Source organism: Cheilinus undulatus, linkage group 9, assembly GCF_018320785.1.
Source record: "Cheilinus undulatus linkage group 9, ASM1832078v1, whole genome shotgun sequence".
NCBI classification, from domain to species: Eukaryota; Metazoa; Chordata; class Actinopteri; order Labriformes; family Labridae; genus Cheilinus; species Cheilinus undulatus.
In genome coordinates, this window is record NC_054873.1 from 18093462 (window position 1) to 18111980 (window position 18519).

Below are 18519 nucleotides of genomic sequence, written 5' to 3' on the forward strand. Positions count from 1 at the left end.
AAAGCTAGAAAAGGGTGGGGGGTACAAGTGGCACAAATTGCTTTAAAGTGGCTAAAGAAGATGCGAAAAAAAGCAAATTTCAATTAAACTGCACAAATGGGCATTAAAAATGGTAAAAAGAGATAAACAGTGGTAACGATAGTGGCAAAAATGGGTTTAAAGTGGCAATAACAGGCAGTAAAGGTGGTGAAACATGATTAAAAAGTAGCAAAAATGGGTTAATAATGCCAAAGTGTGTTTAGAAGTAGCAAGAATGGGTTAACAGTTGCAATGATAGGTAAAAAGTGGCAAAAATGTGCAGAGAAGTGTGCAAAATTGATGACAAGTGGCACCAAGACTAGCATCAATGCTAATGATCAAACACACATAGATTGGCATCATCAGTTAATCACACCTGGGGGGAGGGCCTGTTCTTTGAGGTTATCAGCGGCCCCGTCTATCCTGTGGGCAGGTCTTTCTTTAGGTGTCGATTCTTTGAAATATAAAAAACTGAGTTTGTATCGTTGTGATTTTTGATGTCAGCACTGATCTCAAATTAAACATTAAAGGTTTTTTTTTGTTCAGACATCTTGGCACAGACAAAATTATTTTAAGTAAGAAAATATCTGTTGATTTGAAAATTAATAATTATTTGTGGTAATAGTTGTTTGTTGTAGTCCTGTTTTTGTCGTTCTGGTGAAGTTTATTATATCAAGACAACAAAACCCTTTTTCTAGCTAGGTCAAAATGCATCAGTTCCTATAATTTAAAAAAGTTTTTGTGGACCAATAATAATGATAATATTTGTTAAAAACATACTTATTAAAACAGATCAGACTAAAAGCGCTTTCACAAAGTTACAGCAATATAGTAACCTGTTAGTATACACAGTGTATTTAGGTGTACACTGTATTTAACATTTTAAAAGCATCTTTATGCTGTTGTAATTTTTACTTATTGTGCAAGTAGCTTCAACAGTTGTTTCTCTTATCTGACGTTAAATGTTTAAATTTTACTGTTACAATAGTTCATCATTTTCACATACTTACCATCATTTTTCCTCAAAGCAGTTTCCACAGACTTCTGTTAGTTGGTGAACAATCCTCAGAGTTTAAACTAGAAAATGTACTACTGTCCATCTTGCTGAACTGGACAGATGATGGGAGAGGTGGCAGACTCTCAGGACTCATTACTAAGTGTGATTGCTGAATGTGGAGAGAAGAAAGACAAACATCACTTTGGTCAAATTGATTCTGGTTGACTAGGTTTAAAGAGAAACGGTCACAGAGCAGCTGTTGAGAAAAAAGGGACACTAAACATGCCTGTTGTGGGATATTTATTGAAAAATATGTATGCATCTTAACGCATTCACTTTTAGCAGCAGCTACATTTGGCATTAGTTTGAATTCATGATCTAAATAGTCAACATCAGTCTTTGGGACTCTTTTAAGAGTCTGTGTTGTACTGAACTTGTCTGACCTGTTATTGTCATTTTAGCAAAACTGGCAATTGTGTTTTTGGATTTCACTCAAATGAAATGAACTATACATTCCTTTTTTTTTTTTTTTTAAGATTGGCACTCTGCTGAACATGAGTCATTGATTACTCTTACTGTTCGTCTTCTTCTCTGGAGATATAAATGTCTCTGTCCATTGTTTGATTGATTTCTTTGTTGTAAGCTGCAGGCTCCTGACGGCGGCTTTATATGGCTTTCCACAGCATTTATGACTCTGTGTCAGCTAATGGCCTACGGTGTACACTGCTGCTCTTAGCGCAGGATATAGCTGATGCTGATGCATTTGCTTACTCTTCCATTATCCGTGATTGTGCCATGCAGTCAGCGGCTGTTAAAAATGCCACATGTTCTCAAGTGGGACATTAACAGCTTTGTTGTGTTTCTTCTGTGCCAAGACTTAAAAATAATCAATGTTTTTGTGTGTTTGAAGCTTATTGCCTCAATCATGAATTTTAGAAAGGCTCCTTGACCCAAATTTTGCTCTTTTTTCTCACTGCAAAAACAAAAAGTAGAGGTTGTAAACTAAAAATAGATGACCATGTTGGAGCCAATTATCAGCTTATCAATTTCTTTTGCTATGGTATTTACTACGGTTTCTATGTTCTGCCTTTTTATCACAAATAAGTTACACATTTGAGCCATGTATTATCAAAAACAAAGACACAATGAATTAAAGAAAAGCTAACGGCTACACTTTAATATTTGATTAACTGGAAAACATTTACAATAGGCCCTCAGTGCAAATGAAGAACATTAAATGAGTCTGACAGCCCCTGAATCAGACTCGATCTATCTAAATTATCTGTGATGTCAAATGGTAGCTGTGGGTTTGAACAAGCATTCCAATAATTTACCAGACGGAAAGAAAAGCAGGACCATCAAAAAGAGACATCAAATTAAAACAACTCAACCACATAAGAACATGAACATGATATAACTAAAGTGCATCATGGAATTTAGTCAGCAGCACTGCAATACATTCACAAAATAAATACACACTTTTGAAGTGAAATAAATTATCGCAGAACAGTCCAGATAGATGTACTCAGTCAAGATCTTGTATGTTACTCAGTCCAAGATTTTCAACACATATGGAGCCTACCAAACTAGACCCCGTTTCTTCCAAGATTCATGATAACAGTTTATTCTGGCAATAAATAAAACCTCCACTCATCTGCCTGTGCACTCAACAGCTGCAGACAACATTTGGCATTGCTCTGGTGTAAATCTGGGATATGGAGGCCTAAAGATTTCCAGATGAATATGGAGCAGAGAGGATGTCATGACAAAACTCAGGAAGAATGAAACTGAAAATACAGAGCACACTATTATTATACAAGCACAGTCCCAGGTAATTAATATGAATCAGTCATGTGTCGAGTGTCTTAGATCCCGGTGTAGTTGCAACTATGTCAGAGTCTTAGTGCAGTACCAGATAAACATAATTTAAAGTCTCTTTGACTCGTACTGCGTCCTTCAAGACTCCTCAGTTGTAGCTGAGCGCGTCCGCCTCCGCTTCTTGTTCTCACTCTCTCTGCGTCGGCCTAACCTTGCCTTCTTTTTTCTCTTCGTGGCCACTTTGAGTGGCTGGTCCTTATAAGCCAGAGCCTTGTTGGTCTCCTGGGGCAGGTTAGAGCTGTCTCTGTCCAGCCTGAACCTGTCAGGGAGGTTTTTAGTGGCTCCTGGGGGCTTTTCAGGCAGGGCATTCCCACTAAAGGTTTGACTCTGGGTTCTGCTCTGCACAGGTGGAGCCCGCTCATCTGCTGTGTGCACTTCCTCTAACAGCTCATGCAGCCACATGCGACGCTTGAATTCCTGTAAGGAGCGCCCCTTGTCATGCATCAGCTGGGCGTGGCTCACTGACCTCCTCCTTGAATACAAAGGTATATAAATTGAGTTAGATTGATAAGAAATGTCATATAACATCAGAAAAGCAACCTTAGATTGACAAGGAGAGCTCTTAAGTGTTCAGTTGTTCTGGCCATTAGAATTTCTTAACAATCTGACAATTATTTAAAAAGATGAGAATGAAACATTGCTCTTCCCACATCTTTAGAAGTTAAAAAAAGACCTGTTTTGGGATTTTGTGGTACACCTTTGTTGAGTTTATATGTTGTACACTTTTAGAAGTGTTGCCATCTGAAGTCAAAGTCAGGCAGAAGAAATCTCTGTACAGTAGGTGGCAGCATAAACAAGTTTATGAGCACTGACACTTTTCTGAGCTCAGAGTTGGAACAGAGAAAGCCTCCTGTATCATAATTTTATCTGTTCAGGTAGGCATTTGTTTAGTTTTCTAATTCTGAATAACTGGATTCTTACAAAATTCAGATACACTACATGTATTTGTCAACTACTTGGTCAGTTTTAAATTGCTAAATTGCATAATATTAATCACATTCAGATGATCATCAAAATTAATCTGAAAATAACTTACATTCTGCCATTAAGTACTTCAACTGGTTTTCCATCAAGAGTCACAGGAGAGCACAGCAAGAACACAGCCAGACTCCACTGATGAATCAGGACTATAGAGCACATCCTTAAGCCTAAGATCTGAAGAACACCAAAAATAGGTTAAGACTGCCATAGTGCACTGTAGAGAGTAGGTTGTCAGTAGCAGTCTAGATAGCTTAAAACATGACAGTTCAAGCATGCCTGATATCTCTTATGCAGCATTACTTGGTTTAATAAAACAGTTTATTGAATAAAAAAAGCTTTGACTTACACGGCCACAATTGTAACTGTTTTTTATCCACAAAAATGCCAGTCTGTGGGCTTTAGAGAGATGTTCTTGGAGCAAAAAAAAAAAAATGAATAAAGAAAATTACTTTGTCTTGGTCATTGTGGCCAGTTGGAAACTTGTGTCCAGCTCCATTGGTGTAAAGGCAGCTGGGGGAAATCCCCTGTCAGTCTGCTCCATTCATTTGCCTCCCAACAGTGAGTGTTGAGCTATTTATTTCTCCCCGGCGTCCCAATTAAAAGACAGATAAAGATGGAAAGAGCAGCAGCAGCGGCCCATCAGCTGCAGCCTCTGCTCAGTCTTGCTGTAATCTCATGGAGAGCAATGGTGAAGCATCTTCTCTTGTGGCCTTAGCCGGAGAGCTGAGAGGGTTTTCAGTCCAGCACTGTGAGCCAGTCCGTCTGAGAGCAGCACAGAGAGAAACTCAAACTCCTCTCTCTTGTTGAAGATGCAGTCACTACCTTAGTCCCTACCCAGTAAGTCTAGTCCTAATACACTCCCCAACCTTCCCATCTCCCCCTCTCTCCCTCCCCTCAACCCCTTCACACACACCTGCTGTGACAAGGAGGTGGTGCCCACACAACATCCAAACCACACACAAAAAAAAGGAGTGTACATAACCTGGGCATGGACAAAATTCATTCTATTTCAAATGATTTAGCTTTTCTTTCTAAGTAGATTTAATCATAAATAGGTAAGAAATGACAGGTGTGTACCAGTGGGTTACAAAGCAAAGTGTATATGGGGAGAGGCAGGGTTACTCCAAAATAAACAGCCATGCCTAACCACTTTCCCAGGGGAGAATGACCATAACCTCAGAGAAACCCAACCCACAGCCTCTCACTGCAGACCATTCAACTCACCTCCACTCTGCCTCTGCAAACCAGCTCACCACCAAATGGTTACAGTGGGCTCTGAGGCATCTCTCAAATTCAGCTAATAAAAGGCAGTGGAGAGTATTGCTTTCAATCAGGCATATACAACACAAAGTTTATAGTTTATATGCAGGAAATGGAAACCCTCTTACGCATGAAGCTACTTGAGTAAATTTACTACAAAAGAAAGGAACAAAAAAGACGTTATATAAATATACGGTTCTGGTGTAAGAGAGCTTACAATGCTTTATGGTTATTATTGCTGTCTCCCTGCAAATTATATTTTCTCTACATTTGATGTTTTTTAACATATATGTTTTTAAGTTTTTAAAAAACAATTTGCAAGAAATATAAAACCAAACAGGTCATTTTTAGTCACCAGCTACATTAGCTGTGTTATGAGTCTTTGCATTCTGCTTTCAGCAAAGTATACTAAACTATCTATGGCATATATATGTGAAAATGGGCAATCCAAGTAAATACATTGCACTGGAATTGCACTACTTTTGCGATAACTTTGACCCTTTTGACATGATAGTGCACCAGATGAAATGTGAAAAGTTTGCTGTAGTGTTAATATCCATCCTGATGGGGAAAGCACATAACCTGACACACCACATAGACAGCTTCATATACCCATCGCACAGGATATATTTCCCATTCATCTTGGAAAGCTCCAATCCAAAGCATTTGGGAAGGGCAGGACTTTTCAAAAAATTCATGGAAGATGATTGGACAAACATTGTGTCCATCACATTAGTGATGGCCCAATCAGAGCAACAAGACAAAATGTGGCGTATAAAAAAAGCATATATGCAGCTCTGGTTGTAACCTAAGCTCAACAAGCAGACACTGCCGTAGTAAATGAATGGTGGAGCTTGTTAGTGGACAAAACGAGAGTCAGTGCCAGCTGGTAGAAGTGCAAAAAAACATCTTAGCCAAGAGAAACTTTCAGTGTGGCTTTTTGCTGTTTTAATTTAGGAAATGTGGTCCATTCTGATGAAACTGCTGCTATACTATAGTTACATCCCAGCTAATTGCTACATCATCATCAACAATTGTAGATACTGGCTTGCTGTCCAACTAACCCCTATCGCAGATTGGAAAAGGCGAGCTCAACTCAACAGAATGAAGAATATTGATGCTGGCTCAAAACCACTAGTAAACAAAAATCAACCGAACTATCACAGACTCATGCTGAATGAAGCAGGTAGAGGGAAGAATGAACACATCTTTTCTGTCATGAAAAGTTTTCAGTACTGTGCTTTGTTTTTAATTGAATAAAAAAATGTGGTCCTGTTCAGCTAAAACTGCCGTTATACTATAGATAGATCCAAGCTAGATGCTACAGCGATGGCAGCCATTGCAATCAGCTAATTAAACCCAGCCGGTAGCTATCCTCTTGTTCTTCTCCAGTGAAGCTGATTGGTCTGGTCCATTTTCAGACCTGGCACAATCTTTTAAGATAGGAGCTTTGCAAGATAGATTTACCTGATGACAGACATGGAGTCTGGATAGTACATCTGCTTTGCAAGGCTAAAAATTACATGGACAAGGACTTTATCTTTAGTATTTAGAAGTTGCTGATTGTTGCCAATCACCTGCATGATGAATGAAGAAATGATGAGAGAGGACAGAGAAAGTAGAATTGACCATTAGATTGTAACCATACAACATGAAATATCAACATTTTACAACCTTTTTTGATCAGGTAGTTTTACCCACCTGCCATTTGTAAAAAAAACTTACTTACCAAATGGAAAATGAATCCACGTTTGGCACTTGGCTGTTATTTTCAGACCCTGAACTGAATATATCCTCCTAGCACATGGACTCAAAATTAGGGATGCGGTTTAAGGGTTAAATTAATTTATCAAAATTAGCTGCCGCAAGATTTGCGAGTTGGTTAAACTTATAAACCTATAATTTTTTAATAAACATTGGCTTAAAATCCCGGTCTATAATGCTCTTTTAAACTGTAATGAACCTCCTGCCACTAGAAGCCGCTGCAGTTACGCGCTGCCTCCCTGTCTGAGCTTTACCCCAGAACTTTACTGAACGTAAATATGAGAAGCTTCGCAATTAGCTTGCATCAGGAACAGCTGGGTACGATTGTTTTTAAGTAAGAAATGGAAACAAAGTGTTATGTAGGCTGTAGAAGGTTGAACTCACGTATAACTACTCAACCAAAGAGGCCACATAACAAAGCATGATATTAATCTGCAAAGACAAATTAAGGCTGGTGGAGCTAGCTGCTAATGTTAGCCACGCTGTACAGAGTATATCAGGCTCACATCACACCTGCTAACACATTGACCCCGTGATGAATTTGTTTTCTAAGTTAATTGAGCGTTTAGCCAAATGGGGCAATAGATGCCAAGGAAGATCCCTACTCACAAGTACACACACACAGTGTCAGTTCAGAGAAATAAATGATGTATGGAAGCTGGTTATCAGCAAAACCAAAAGTACCACAGTTCACAACCACAACAGACATGCTACCAAACAGTTCGATATAATATAAAAACAGGTGTCGTCCTATGTCCTTAACATTATTGCAGCTGACTAATCCTTCCCTTTATCTGAGTATCTCACATTCTGCAGGAGAAGTTTTCTGTCCACAGCATTCATGTCTGGTACACTACAAAAATGTTAGTATCTGTTCAGGTCTGTGTAGTGTTAAGGTAATCAAAATAACTCACATGTGAATGCACATTGGTATGTCTCTTATCACCAGTAAGAGAGTCCCTCAGTTGTTGTTTCAGTCAGCCTTGTTTGGGTGCAGGTTGTTCTTAACACAGTTTAATGTTCCTGTCATTCAAGAGTGGTTAATCACCCATCAGTTTAAAGATAACATTACAGCCTGTCCTTACACAGAAAGTGCACTTGTATACAAATTCTGCCTCTGTACAAAGTACCATTGCAATCTTTCATAGAGCACTTTGTAGTAAAGTTAGATGAGAACAATAATGGTGGCTACCTTAACAACATACACCCTTGGCTTCAACTGCTGTTGTAGGAAAAAAAGACTAAAATCCTCCTGCATCTTTATATGAGATCAGACTTCTTTGAGTGAGATCCAACAGCAGCATCTGGTGGTTTAATATATTATAGTGCGGTCTATCACTGCCTGTCAGTCTGTCTCTTTTAATTGATCATTGCTGAAGTAGACCAAAATTGTTGGTCATTTTTTTCTCCAATTCATACAAAATGGCAGATAAAAGTCAAAGCAAAATATCAGGATTCCTCGATCCAGGCAGAAGGCCAACCTCACCGTCTGCATCTAACATTCTTTCTTTCCATGTATTGATCAAGAGAAACTTAACATTGCAAAGCAGATGGGTTTGCCAGATTCCATGTCTGTAATCAGGCACATCCATCTTGCAAAGCTACAGACTACATTTGTGCCACACCCAAAAACATTTTGGACCAATTAATAGTAGCTACATGCGGGGTTTACATGTACTAGAAGCAGATATCAATGGCTGCCACAGCTGTAGCAATAAGCTTGGATGTAGCTTTAGTGTAGCAAGTTTTACCAGAACTGGTCCACATTTATTGAAATATGAAATAAAGAGCAAAGAATTGCTCTGAAAGCTAAACGAAAGGCAGAACAATGCAAAAAGTGTTTTTGCTCTTCTGCCGGTCTATTTCAGTATGATTTTTCAATAATTACAGGTGGGTATATTGTACATCAGCCAGTATCTACAATGGCTGCTGATGGAGTGATTAGCTCGTCATGAATGTGACGGACAGAACATTCGTCCAGTCACCTTCTGAGAATTTCTGGAAAAGTCCTGCCCTTCCCAAACACTTTGTATGGGAGCTTTCCCAGATGACTGTGAAATATGTAGAGTACATATGTAGGAGGAGTATGGAAGCACATCTTGCTCTCAAACCTCTGGATACTTTTAAGCATTCTCCGATGAGAAGTCCTGAGGGCCGGACTATTTAGACCAGGATTGTAAAAGTCAATCCCAGATTTTGAATTTAGGCCATACCTAAGAGTCTAACAAGTTCAACATTTAAACATAAACTGTCAGAACCATTTTCACCATTTGTAAAATATAAAAAAATATAAATAACACTGATAATAAATCATTCTGAGATTTTTAAAAAAGTAAATTGATAAGTTTAAAGGCTCAAAGTCTGAGATAAAAAGTCAAACTTTGAAGTTCAAAAGGTCAAAACATGAAATTTAATAGCAAAATACTGTTTTTTAAAAGGCAAATAAATGAGATATAGTCAACATCACAAGTTTAAAAGGTAAAAATATGACTTAGAATTTTGAATTGTGAATCTTGAGGGTCAAAACATGAAAAGTCAAAATCATAAGTTTAAGTCAGAACCGTGAGATGCAAAATTGAAAATACTAAATTACAAAATGAATTTCATTTCCCACTTTCCTGACTTTCTATCTAACTTCTTTTACTCTTTACTTTTTCAGATTTTTTTTAATATAACAAGGATATTTTAAATCATCAAGGTAAAGTTTACATGTTTATACTGGAGGAAATCTGTAGACCTCATACTGGTGGGCCAGTTATAATAGAAAGCCTTGAGTTTGACACCTGTGCTGTATGGCTTCTTTGCAGCTTTGTCTTGCAAAGATGAAGCGACTTGCTTATTTTAGCATGCTGTCCCAACTATGCCTTTACAGAGCTGCTTTCATGGCCGTAGACTCTTGTATGGCTGAGGGAGGACTCCTCTTATTTTTAAGGATTAGTTTGTGAAATTGAATGGAGGGTGGTTTAGAAGAATACAGTCCATTCAAAATCTTGAGTCATTTATGTGGTTAATGTACCTACTTGCACCGTTTTACTGGGTGGAATAACTTGCATTTCTCCTCATGAATAAAACCCATAAATTATTTCTGCGAGCAGTGATGATTAGTAGAATCACTTAAGGCTAGACTGCAGACCGGTTGGTGGTAAATAACTTAATAGAGGGCTCAGTATTTTACAAGCACTCATGATCCAATTCAGCAAGGGGTCCAGAAGGGGTTTTGGGCTGGGACAAATATATGGCAGACCCCCCCTGCTGTCCTGAGAACTCAGCTTTCTTCTGTTTCCAGCAAGTCTGCCCCAAACGTCCAACACTTTAACATTTGGTAGGGAAAAAAATACCTCATTCTATTCCTTTCTGCTAAGGCTTTACCTGCAAAAAATGAAAAAAAAAGAAAAAATCCCATTTCCTGGCAGACAGCAGCGCATGGAATAGGAGCCAGGAAAGCTGCTTTTGATTCATGCTAAATTGCACTCTCAACACTGAACAGTATGCCTGTCCGTTTTTCATCCTTTTCACACTGCACCTACTTCACGTTCACACATATGGAACACACACAAACACCCACCCTGGTTTCAAAAATTCTAGCTGTACTGTTCCAAACATCCAGCTCATACACACTTCCAGAGAAACACCCTCATTTCATAAATTCAGAGTTCAGCATCTATTTTTAGTTGTGTTGTACCCATTCCCTCTATTGACCCACCCTATTATGTCATCAATCCTGGCTTAAGTTACAGAAACAGTTCCTGCTTTTGTTTTGAAGGTACATTCAGTCGCTACGCACTTTTCATGCACATTACAAGTCTGTAAGGGCCAGGGCTAATTCCCGCGCAAGGAACACTCAGGATCTGTCAGCATTCACTATTATTTTAATACTGTTTTACAGCACCCCTCCCCTTTTACTCCCTCCCAGCTTTAAATGAAATTTGAACAAAACAGCAAAGTGAAAGGTGAAGACGTGGACATTCAAACATCAGATTCCTGTCGAATAAAACTATTATTGCAGTTTAGTCAAACAGGACATTCAACAGACCCATATAACACCTCAAAGTCATGTATAACCGTATTTTTAGCAACAGAGGAGCACATTGTAGAGGATAATGGGCCCCTTATGATCCCTAGAGCTGTAATATTTGTTCCCATGAGAACTGACTTGTTTTGTTTGAGTTGTATTGCAGGTTATTGGAACCATTTTCATCTTATCACTCGCGTATCATAATTGTTGTCTCTTGATTTCTCTGCTTTTCCTGGTAGAGCTATCAACTGCACTCCTGCCCTATAAATAAGAACCAAGGAGGATTTTTGTATCCTTTGATTTTTGCGCTATGTATTTTAGACGATATGGTCTAAAATACATAGCACTGTATTTTTACTTTTATTTTTTTATTTTTACCTTTTGCGGTAATAGTATCATATCACAATATCACAATATTAAACAAGATAAAGCAATTTAAAGCATATCTAAGTGCACGCACTTAGAAACTGAAGAAGAGAGCCTGAATGACTCATAATAGAGAGAAAAAGACACAGAGAGGCTGTCATTTGTCCACAAGAGTCACTGCAGACAGGAACTGCTTTGATTAATGACTTAAATTCCCAAAAGCACAGGGACTTATTTTTCATAGAATGATATTTTTTTATTTTTTGCTCCAAAGGTTTGTGCAAAAAAAAAACCCTAGGTCATTAATATTTACTGTGTACAAGAGATAAAAATCTTTGAGTTTTAATGTCCATTTAGTTTTAACATTTGTCTTGGTAGTTGCATTTTTTTAATTCAAGTGACATTGCTTCAGCACACATATTGTTAAAGTCCAGGTTGTCCTGAAAAAAGGATGTTTAGAGCTTGACAGCTATCAGGCTGTTAAATGCTGAGAGGTGAACAGAATCTGATTGGTGTGTCTTACTTCTTAATGCATCCTTGACATTGTATTTATTTTACTTATTGTATTTATTGCTGATCCTGTGGATCTGTTGGCACTGACACGTGAATGTGGTTGTTTATATGCTGCGGTGAATGTTTTGGATTTGTTTGTTTTTGACTGTTTAGATTGTTTCAATAAGGCAGGGTAAACTGTAAACTGAATTGCCCTTTGGGGATTAATAAAGTTGTCTGAATCTGAATCTGAATCTGACTGTGCACCACAGGGTTGCTATTTTGCTTTTAATATAATTTTATATTCTAATAAATTATCTAATAATTTTGACTTGTACTGAAAATTGAATCCAAATTGTTCTGTGAAATGGAGTGATAGTTTTTAAATGTGATTTTCATATTTAATAAGAAAAATGTACAAAAATGAAGAAAAGAGGAGTTTTGTAGACTATTTAAAAATGCTCCTGGATGATTGCATGATATGTAACACAAAACGTCTCTGCTGCAGAAAAAGTTTTAAGCTGCTATTTTGACACAAATTTCAGGTTGAAGAAATATTGCACCTCCTGTGATTTGAAAATTGCAGCAAGCCATATTGGGATTTAATCTAATTTTTGATTAATTGCCCAGCCCTACTTCTACTACTACATACCTCATACAAATCAACTTAAAAGATATTGAAATATCCCTTTAAAACTGGTTTGATCCCTACCACTACTGTGGTTGAAATTCACTGAAATATTATTTCTCACTTAAAACCATGTCCACAGCATTTTTTCAGTATTTTATGATATGCATTTAAATTTATAGGCTTTGAGTTGTTGATTTTCAACAGAAAAAGCAGACTTTTACAGTTTGAAGCACAATGCACAAAGAACAGTTTAGTTGTGATGTGAGAAAAAGGTCAGACTTCCACACTTTTAAGAGGCATGAATCCTGAGCATTACCTTATTCCTGTTTTGGGCTACCCAAACATGCCCTCCTCCATCATGCATTTACTTCATCTGAAAGTAGCAGCAAGATTTGTCTGTTTCTGTTTTTGCTGCTTGATATATGATAATCCTCCTCAGGTAGCGCTCTTGGGCCAAGTTCTTATTTACAGCTCCTTTTTTATGTTATTCATAAATGTCAAGCTCTTGGAGACAGTGAATCCGGGAGGTCTTACTAGGACAAAAGCATGTTGTCCCGGCTCAGTCTGGAGCACAGGTACATTGAATCATTATTTTTCAGACAGGAAATATCTGCCACTGGACATTTTGCCTGTAAAATGTATTTTTAAGATGAAATGATTCCTAGCTGGCACAGCTCTACTCTCATCTGAAATTGAGTTTTTAATACTCATCTATTCAGTGTTAAACTTGTTTCTTGTGAAAACCTTTAATGTTGTTCATCTTGCAATTAAGCTGTGTGTTTGATGCCCAAGATGTGATTCCAAGTGATTCAAAAAGCAGAAAAACAAGTCGGAGTCTTTGACCTGGCCTTGTGAGGTGCCCACCTTATTAGCATTTCTCTCTTGGCAGATGTTTGTGTGCGGTGTCTGAATGTGGTTGAACTCTCTGCAGTGGCCCTGTGCTCCGGGCTCTGGGGAAAAGAGAAAGGGGGGCTCCTTTCTCCTTACACCCCCACTCCCAAACCCCTAACCGCAAACTGCCCCATATCTAATGCCCCTCCTTTCACTCTCCTGAACTCAGAGGCAGACCCCAGGCCAACTGGACACAGCCTGAAACCCCACACAGTCTCTACACAGCCTCCTGCCCCTGACCTATCACCCAAAACATTATCATAAACTTCTGCACCGCTGCCAAGCAACACACAGAGCAGAGCTGACAGTTAGTCTCTGCACTGCTCTTCCATGTAAAGATATCTTTGTCTGAGTGAAGAAAGCAGAGCTGGTGGAAAGTGGTGGTTTCTTTTGGTTATTATGGCATTTAACACGCAACATAAAAACCCACTGTGGTGTTTTATGTTTTGTGGCTTGTGGTGATGCTGTGGCATTGCCTGTGGAACAGACTTTGCCCGCTGCACCACTACTGTGCAGTATTTGAGGCTGATGAAAAATTGTGTCTGCCAGTGTGAAAACCCTTTCAAACATGCCACAAGTCTGCGTGCTTCACGTCTTTTACACACCTGACAAATCGTGCCATTTCATATTGCCTCAGCCTCTGCAAAAATAGAAGAATCAATAGAGGTCTGATTGAGAAGACCACACACACATGGTGTTACGGTAATAACGGGCTGAGTCTGTTTGTTTGCATAAGTGAAGAGCAGGCTCAAATCGTTAATGAGTGCTTTGCGTCCAGCGTGCAACCACAGCTAAGCCAGTGGGTCAACAAGGTTGGCCAGACTAACCGCTCTGTGTGTGTGTGTCTGAGAGAGAGACTGTGTGTACATGTTTCTAAATGCCCTTGAAAGCAAAAACTAAAGAAATTGCAGAAGCTGGAAAAAAATATATCAGTTTGTCACACTATCCTTGTGTTGATTTGCTCTTACATCATATTATAGCACTCAGAGTAATGCTTCTATATTTAACATCATTCTATATTTACTTGTGCTCCCACACGCACATACAGTCCTGTTTATAAAAAAATAGTACGGGACATTTCAGTGACTAAACACTCAAAAAAGCTTCTCTTGAAATTTCCAAATCGTTATAACGCATGGTGTGAGCCAAGTGCACTTCACCAACTCAAAGCTGATCCATTTACTGTAAATGAGCTTGTCTCTGTTGGTTTCCTGACCAATTACTGTTCAGTGAACTTTGGGCCCTGTATTTATTTATCCATAGGTTATTTTAAATGGCTTGCACTCAATGCAGAGCCCTTGTTGAGCAGTCTTGTCCTCCCAGCCTTCTCTGGGACATGCTAGCAGAGCTTGGCAGACAGGCGCGGATGCTGAAGGCAGCCTCTGGACAGCTTTATCCTGCACCGAGCAAGGCCACCCGCTTCGTGCTCACCAGGGCACAGTGACTGGCACGGCAATCCCCGCCTGGCCTCACCTTTCTGTTTTCTGCTTCTCCAAGAGAACTTGAGAACACTGTACACTTTCTGAAGCTGTGTGACCATGAGAGTATATCAAGGGCAGCCAGAAAATAGAAAACTTACTTAGATGATAAAGAAAAAATGGCTCAAAGAAGCTCTCAAAGTGAGATAGTTAAATTTTACACATATCAGAAATTAAAAGTACAGAGTATATGTAGTCATGATCTTAAAGGCTCAAGATTGGAGCTGGTACAATTTTGCAGTTAATACATAAGCTAGAGCTGGGCAGTATGATTCACAGTATTACAAAATTGAGGATCAATGCAACCCCACATCCACTTCCCAATTTCTAACAAACCAGCTGCTTCTGAAAACACATTGTTTCCTGATGTGGCTGTTCACAATTGAACATTTAAAGTACACAACACTTGGGAACATTAATTGTAAAAAAAACCTATCATAAACTAGAAAAGCATTCGGAGAGCGCAGACCTCCGCCATTAGCCCTGTCTCCCAATAGTAAAGAATCCTTTAAAAAATTCCTCGATCAGTTCTTCCTTATGCCATTTCTGACATTTCCTGAAAATTTCATCAAAATCCATCCACAACTTTTTGAGTTATGTTGCTAACAAACAAAGTAACAAACCCAATCACATAACCTCCTTGGCAGAGGTAACAATATCTTTATCACTGAATTAACTAAACTAAGCAGAGGTGGTGTCAAGTGCACGTATTTCAGTTTACACAGTACGTATTACAGTACAGCTACAGTATTTACATCTGCTTCTTTAAACACAATCAGAGCCACAACCTGTTTTCGGCCCACTTAAAACAAGTGGGTCATCAGAATACACCTTTAACATTTTAACAGTTGAGCTACGCTGGGACAACAACACCAACCCTGTCCGGGACTTGAACATAGCCTGCTTTAGCTATGTACAAGCCCCGGGCAAACTGACAGAGAACGTTAAGTGAGCTTTTGTAATAATAACTTGGAACTGGATTTGGACAACAAAGAAATTTAAGATCACCTGTCTTAAATGGTTTTTATGATTTTGGTCTTCTGTGACTGTTTTATTTAAGAGACTGAAGGAATCTTGGTAGAAAAAGAGTGAGGGAATGATAAACCCAAAAAGAACAAGGTTAGGAGTCAAAACAGTAGCTTGCTTTAAGGACTGCGGGCTGTACGTGAGCCGCACAAACTGAATGCAAGGCAAACTGACAGCATGACAGATTTTTTTTGTTTTTCTGCTACAATGTAGGATGGTTAGATAAGATAAACATACCATGCACATGTTGGGTCATTGTACTCTTAAATCTAAAATAAATTTAGTGCTATTTTAATGTAGCTCAGTGGGTTACATAGCTGACTTTAGTATGGGAGGTGGATGGTTTGAATCCCAGTTGAGGCATGATCAATATCCAGTTTGGGCCTTGAGCAGTCTACCTGTCAGATTTACTTTGGCTTTGATAAAAAAGGTCTGCTAAATAACATTGTAATAAAGAGCAGCATTCGTTGTTGGACTAACTAGTGTTAAATGGGGAAGAAATTGTCATGTTGAATTAGTAGGGTCTGAATTTATGGTTTTGTTACGCAGAATTCTCTTTTTGAAGAAACAGCAAAATTCCAATATTCAAAGATAGGATTAGTCACTATATTACAAGTATCTTATATTCTCCTCCAGGGGGCACATCTTTTGTTATTGTAGAATTTACAATACACAGAAGGACAAAACATCAAATAAGAGGAGCGTTACTGATTGTTTTTCATGAAAGGCAATTAAAGACAGCTGCATTTAAAAACTGACTTAACAGGACTAAGAACTATGTGCGCTGTTGTTGCATTTAAATTTGTTGAACAGATACAGCCTTAGATTGTTTTTTGTTTAAAAGTACTTACTTCTAAGAACTGGAGTTATGATACCAGCATTTTGAATTTTGATATAGTTCTTGTAAAAAAAATGTTGATTCCTGTTTTAATGCTACACAAATGATTTACTGGACACCCAAAACTGGTTAATCTAGTTTTTTTTCTAACCTACACATCAGAAATGGCCATGGAACACAACATATAAGGCATATTATTTAATGCATTAAACAATAAAGATAAATAAAATTTCCAAAATATGATGTCTACCCCAAATGATTCAAGTCTGATCATTAACAATCAGTGGACTTGTTTTGCTCTCTGTCTATAATTTCGGTTTACAGTTGTCTGTGTTTTGTGCACAGATGTGAAGCTGCCGAATGTCTACAATTCAGAATGGAAGAAAACCTTTTAAGGACCAGGAGACATCACTCACAAATCCTTCTTCTTATTATTTTTTGTGCAAGTGTTGGTGTGTCTCCAAGCTTTTCGTATTGCAGCCACCGTAAAACAATCAGAAAATTATGTCTTTTCTCTCTCTCACCGTTCTGTTGCCCACAGAGGCAGGGCTGGATGGAAGGAACTGTGTGCCGTCACCTGCAGAAGGTCTGATGGTAAAATAAGTTGTAGAATTCTACATTGTACCATACACACTGAGCTATGGGTAGGCTCATTAACATGTACACAAAATCCAGTTCAAACATCAAACTCTGCCAGCGGAGCTGAGGAAACTACAGCATGTTTATGATGGCATTGTAATGAATTTGGAATGGTGGTGTTTAAACACTGACCGCAGTCCCACATTTATGGATCTGGCCTGTGAAATGGTTTGCATGTTCCTTGTAAATCTTTACGAGGGTTGGTTTTAGAGGTTTTCTGGTCATGCGTTGACCTTTGGTTGATGAAACTTGGTCTGTGCTTCTGTATTTTTCAGAGTGGTTAACAGAGAAATAGATATCCCCTCACTGAGCAAAAAAAACGGTCCTCTTAACTTTATATATTGAAAACATGTGCTTGGTTTTGATGATGCTAATGTTAAAATGTGTTAATTCACTAATGAACGCTGAGTCCATTAGACATTTGATTACATAGTGTGGGCAGGAGATAAATCAACACTGAGCGTAATTTAAACATGGGTGCTGGCCAGGCAGCTTGTTTTCTGTCTCACTGTGGTTTTCCAACGGTCTAAATCCATGAAGCACATTTGCTCACAACAGCCAACAAATTTCTCCAATCTACATCCCCTTGTAAAGCAAAGGAAGGAAGGCAGACCTGTTTGTTTTGTGCGCCTACGGTCTGACATCCCTCTAAAATAAGGCCTGGCTTTCATTGCCTTTCCTCTGCATGACCTAAATGGAATTAACTTTTCAAAGTTTTGTTTTGTACGAGTTGTAAATAAAACAGCACTGATTCAAACCCAGATCTCCCTTTCTGTCAGGTGGGGTTTGGCTTGTGTGGGTGGTTTTGGAAATACTGAGGCCGCTGGGAATGTTTGTATTACACAGTCCCAAAGGAGAGGTGAGCTTTGTGGTGCAGATGGATTACAGGAGGGAAAGGGCTGTTATAGACCTTTAAAGTTCAGTGTTAATGGGGGGAGTGAAGTGGCTGTGTAGGTGTGATGTGTTCATTTCACAGGTCACTGGCATTTCTGTACATGATGATGAAGAGACAGGGGACACCCACGTCAGTCCAGTTATTAATGCACAGAGCCAGGCTAATGAGTTCCTACAGATCCAGTCTCTATATTTAGTTTAAATTAGGGATGCACAATATTATCTGCCTGATATCGGTATCAGTAGATATTAGCTAAAAAGGGCAAACATTGGAATCAGCAGATATCAAAATTTCTGCTGATATTTACATCTGATATTTTGGCCATGAATATCAGCATATTGACTGTAAAA

General features: G+C 38.7%; 2 protein-coding genes across 3 annotated transcripts in view; one reads left to right on the forward strand and one right to left on the reverse strand.

Annotated features, from left to right (window-relative positions):
* Window positions 1-18519, forward strand: part of ldhbb (lactate dehydrogenase Bb) — a 59029-nt gene that overhangs the window by 5853 nt on the left and 34657 nt on the right. The window contains exon 3 of one of the 2 annotated variants that reach the window (XM_041796422.1): window positions 3241-3378. The exons of the other annotated variant lie outside the window; for it this stretch is intronic. The gene's annotated coding sequence lies outside the window, so the exon portion shown is untranslated. The remainder of the gene's footprint in view (window positions 1-3240; window positions 3379-18519) is intronic. 2 annotated transcript variants of the gene reach the window in all.
* On the reverse strand, window positions 2234-4625 carry pthlhb (parathyroid hormone-like hormone b). The gene is made up of 3 exons (XM_041796425.1): window positions 4221-4625; window positions 3930-4048; window positions 2234-3365 (listed from the first exon to the last, which is right to left on the reverse strand). The coding sequence occupies exons 2-3, from the start codon at window positions 4031-4033 to the stop codon at window positions 2972-2974; spliced, it is 498 nt and encodes a 165-aa protein (XP_041652359.1). The 5' UTR covers window positions 4034-4048; window positions 4221-4625; the 3' UTR covers window positions 2234-2971.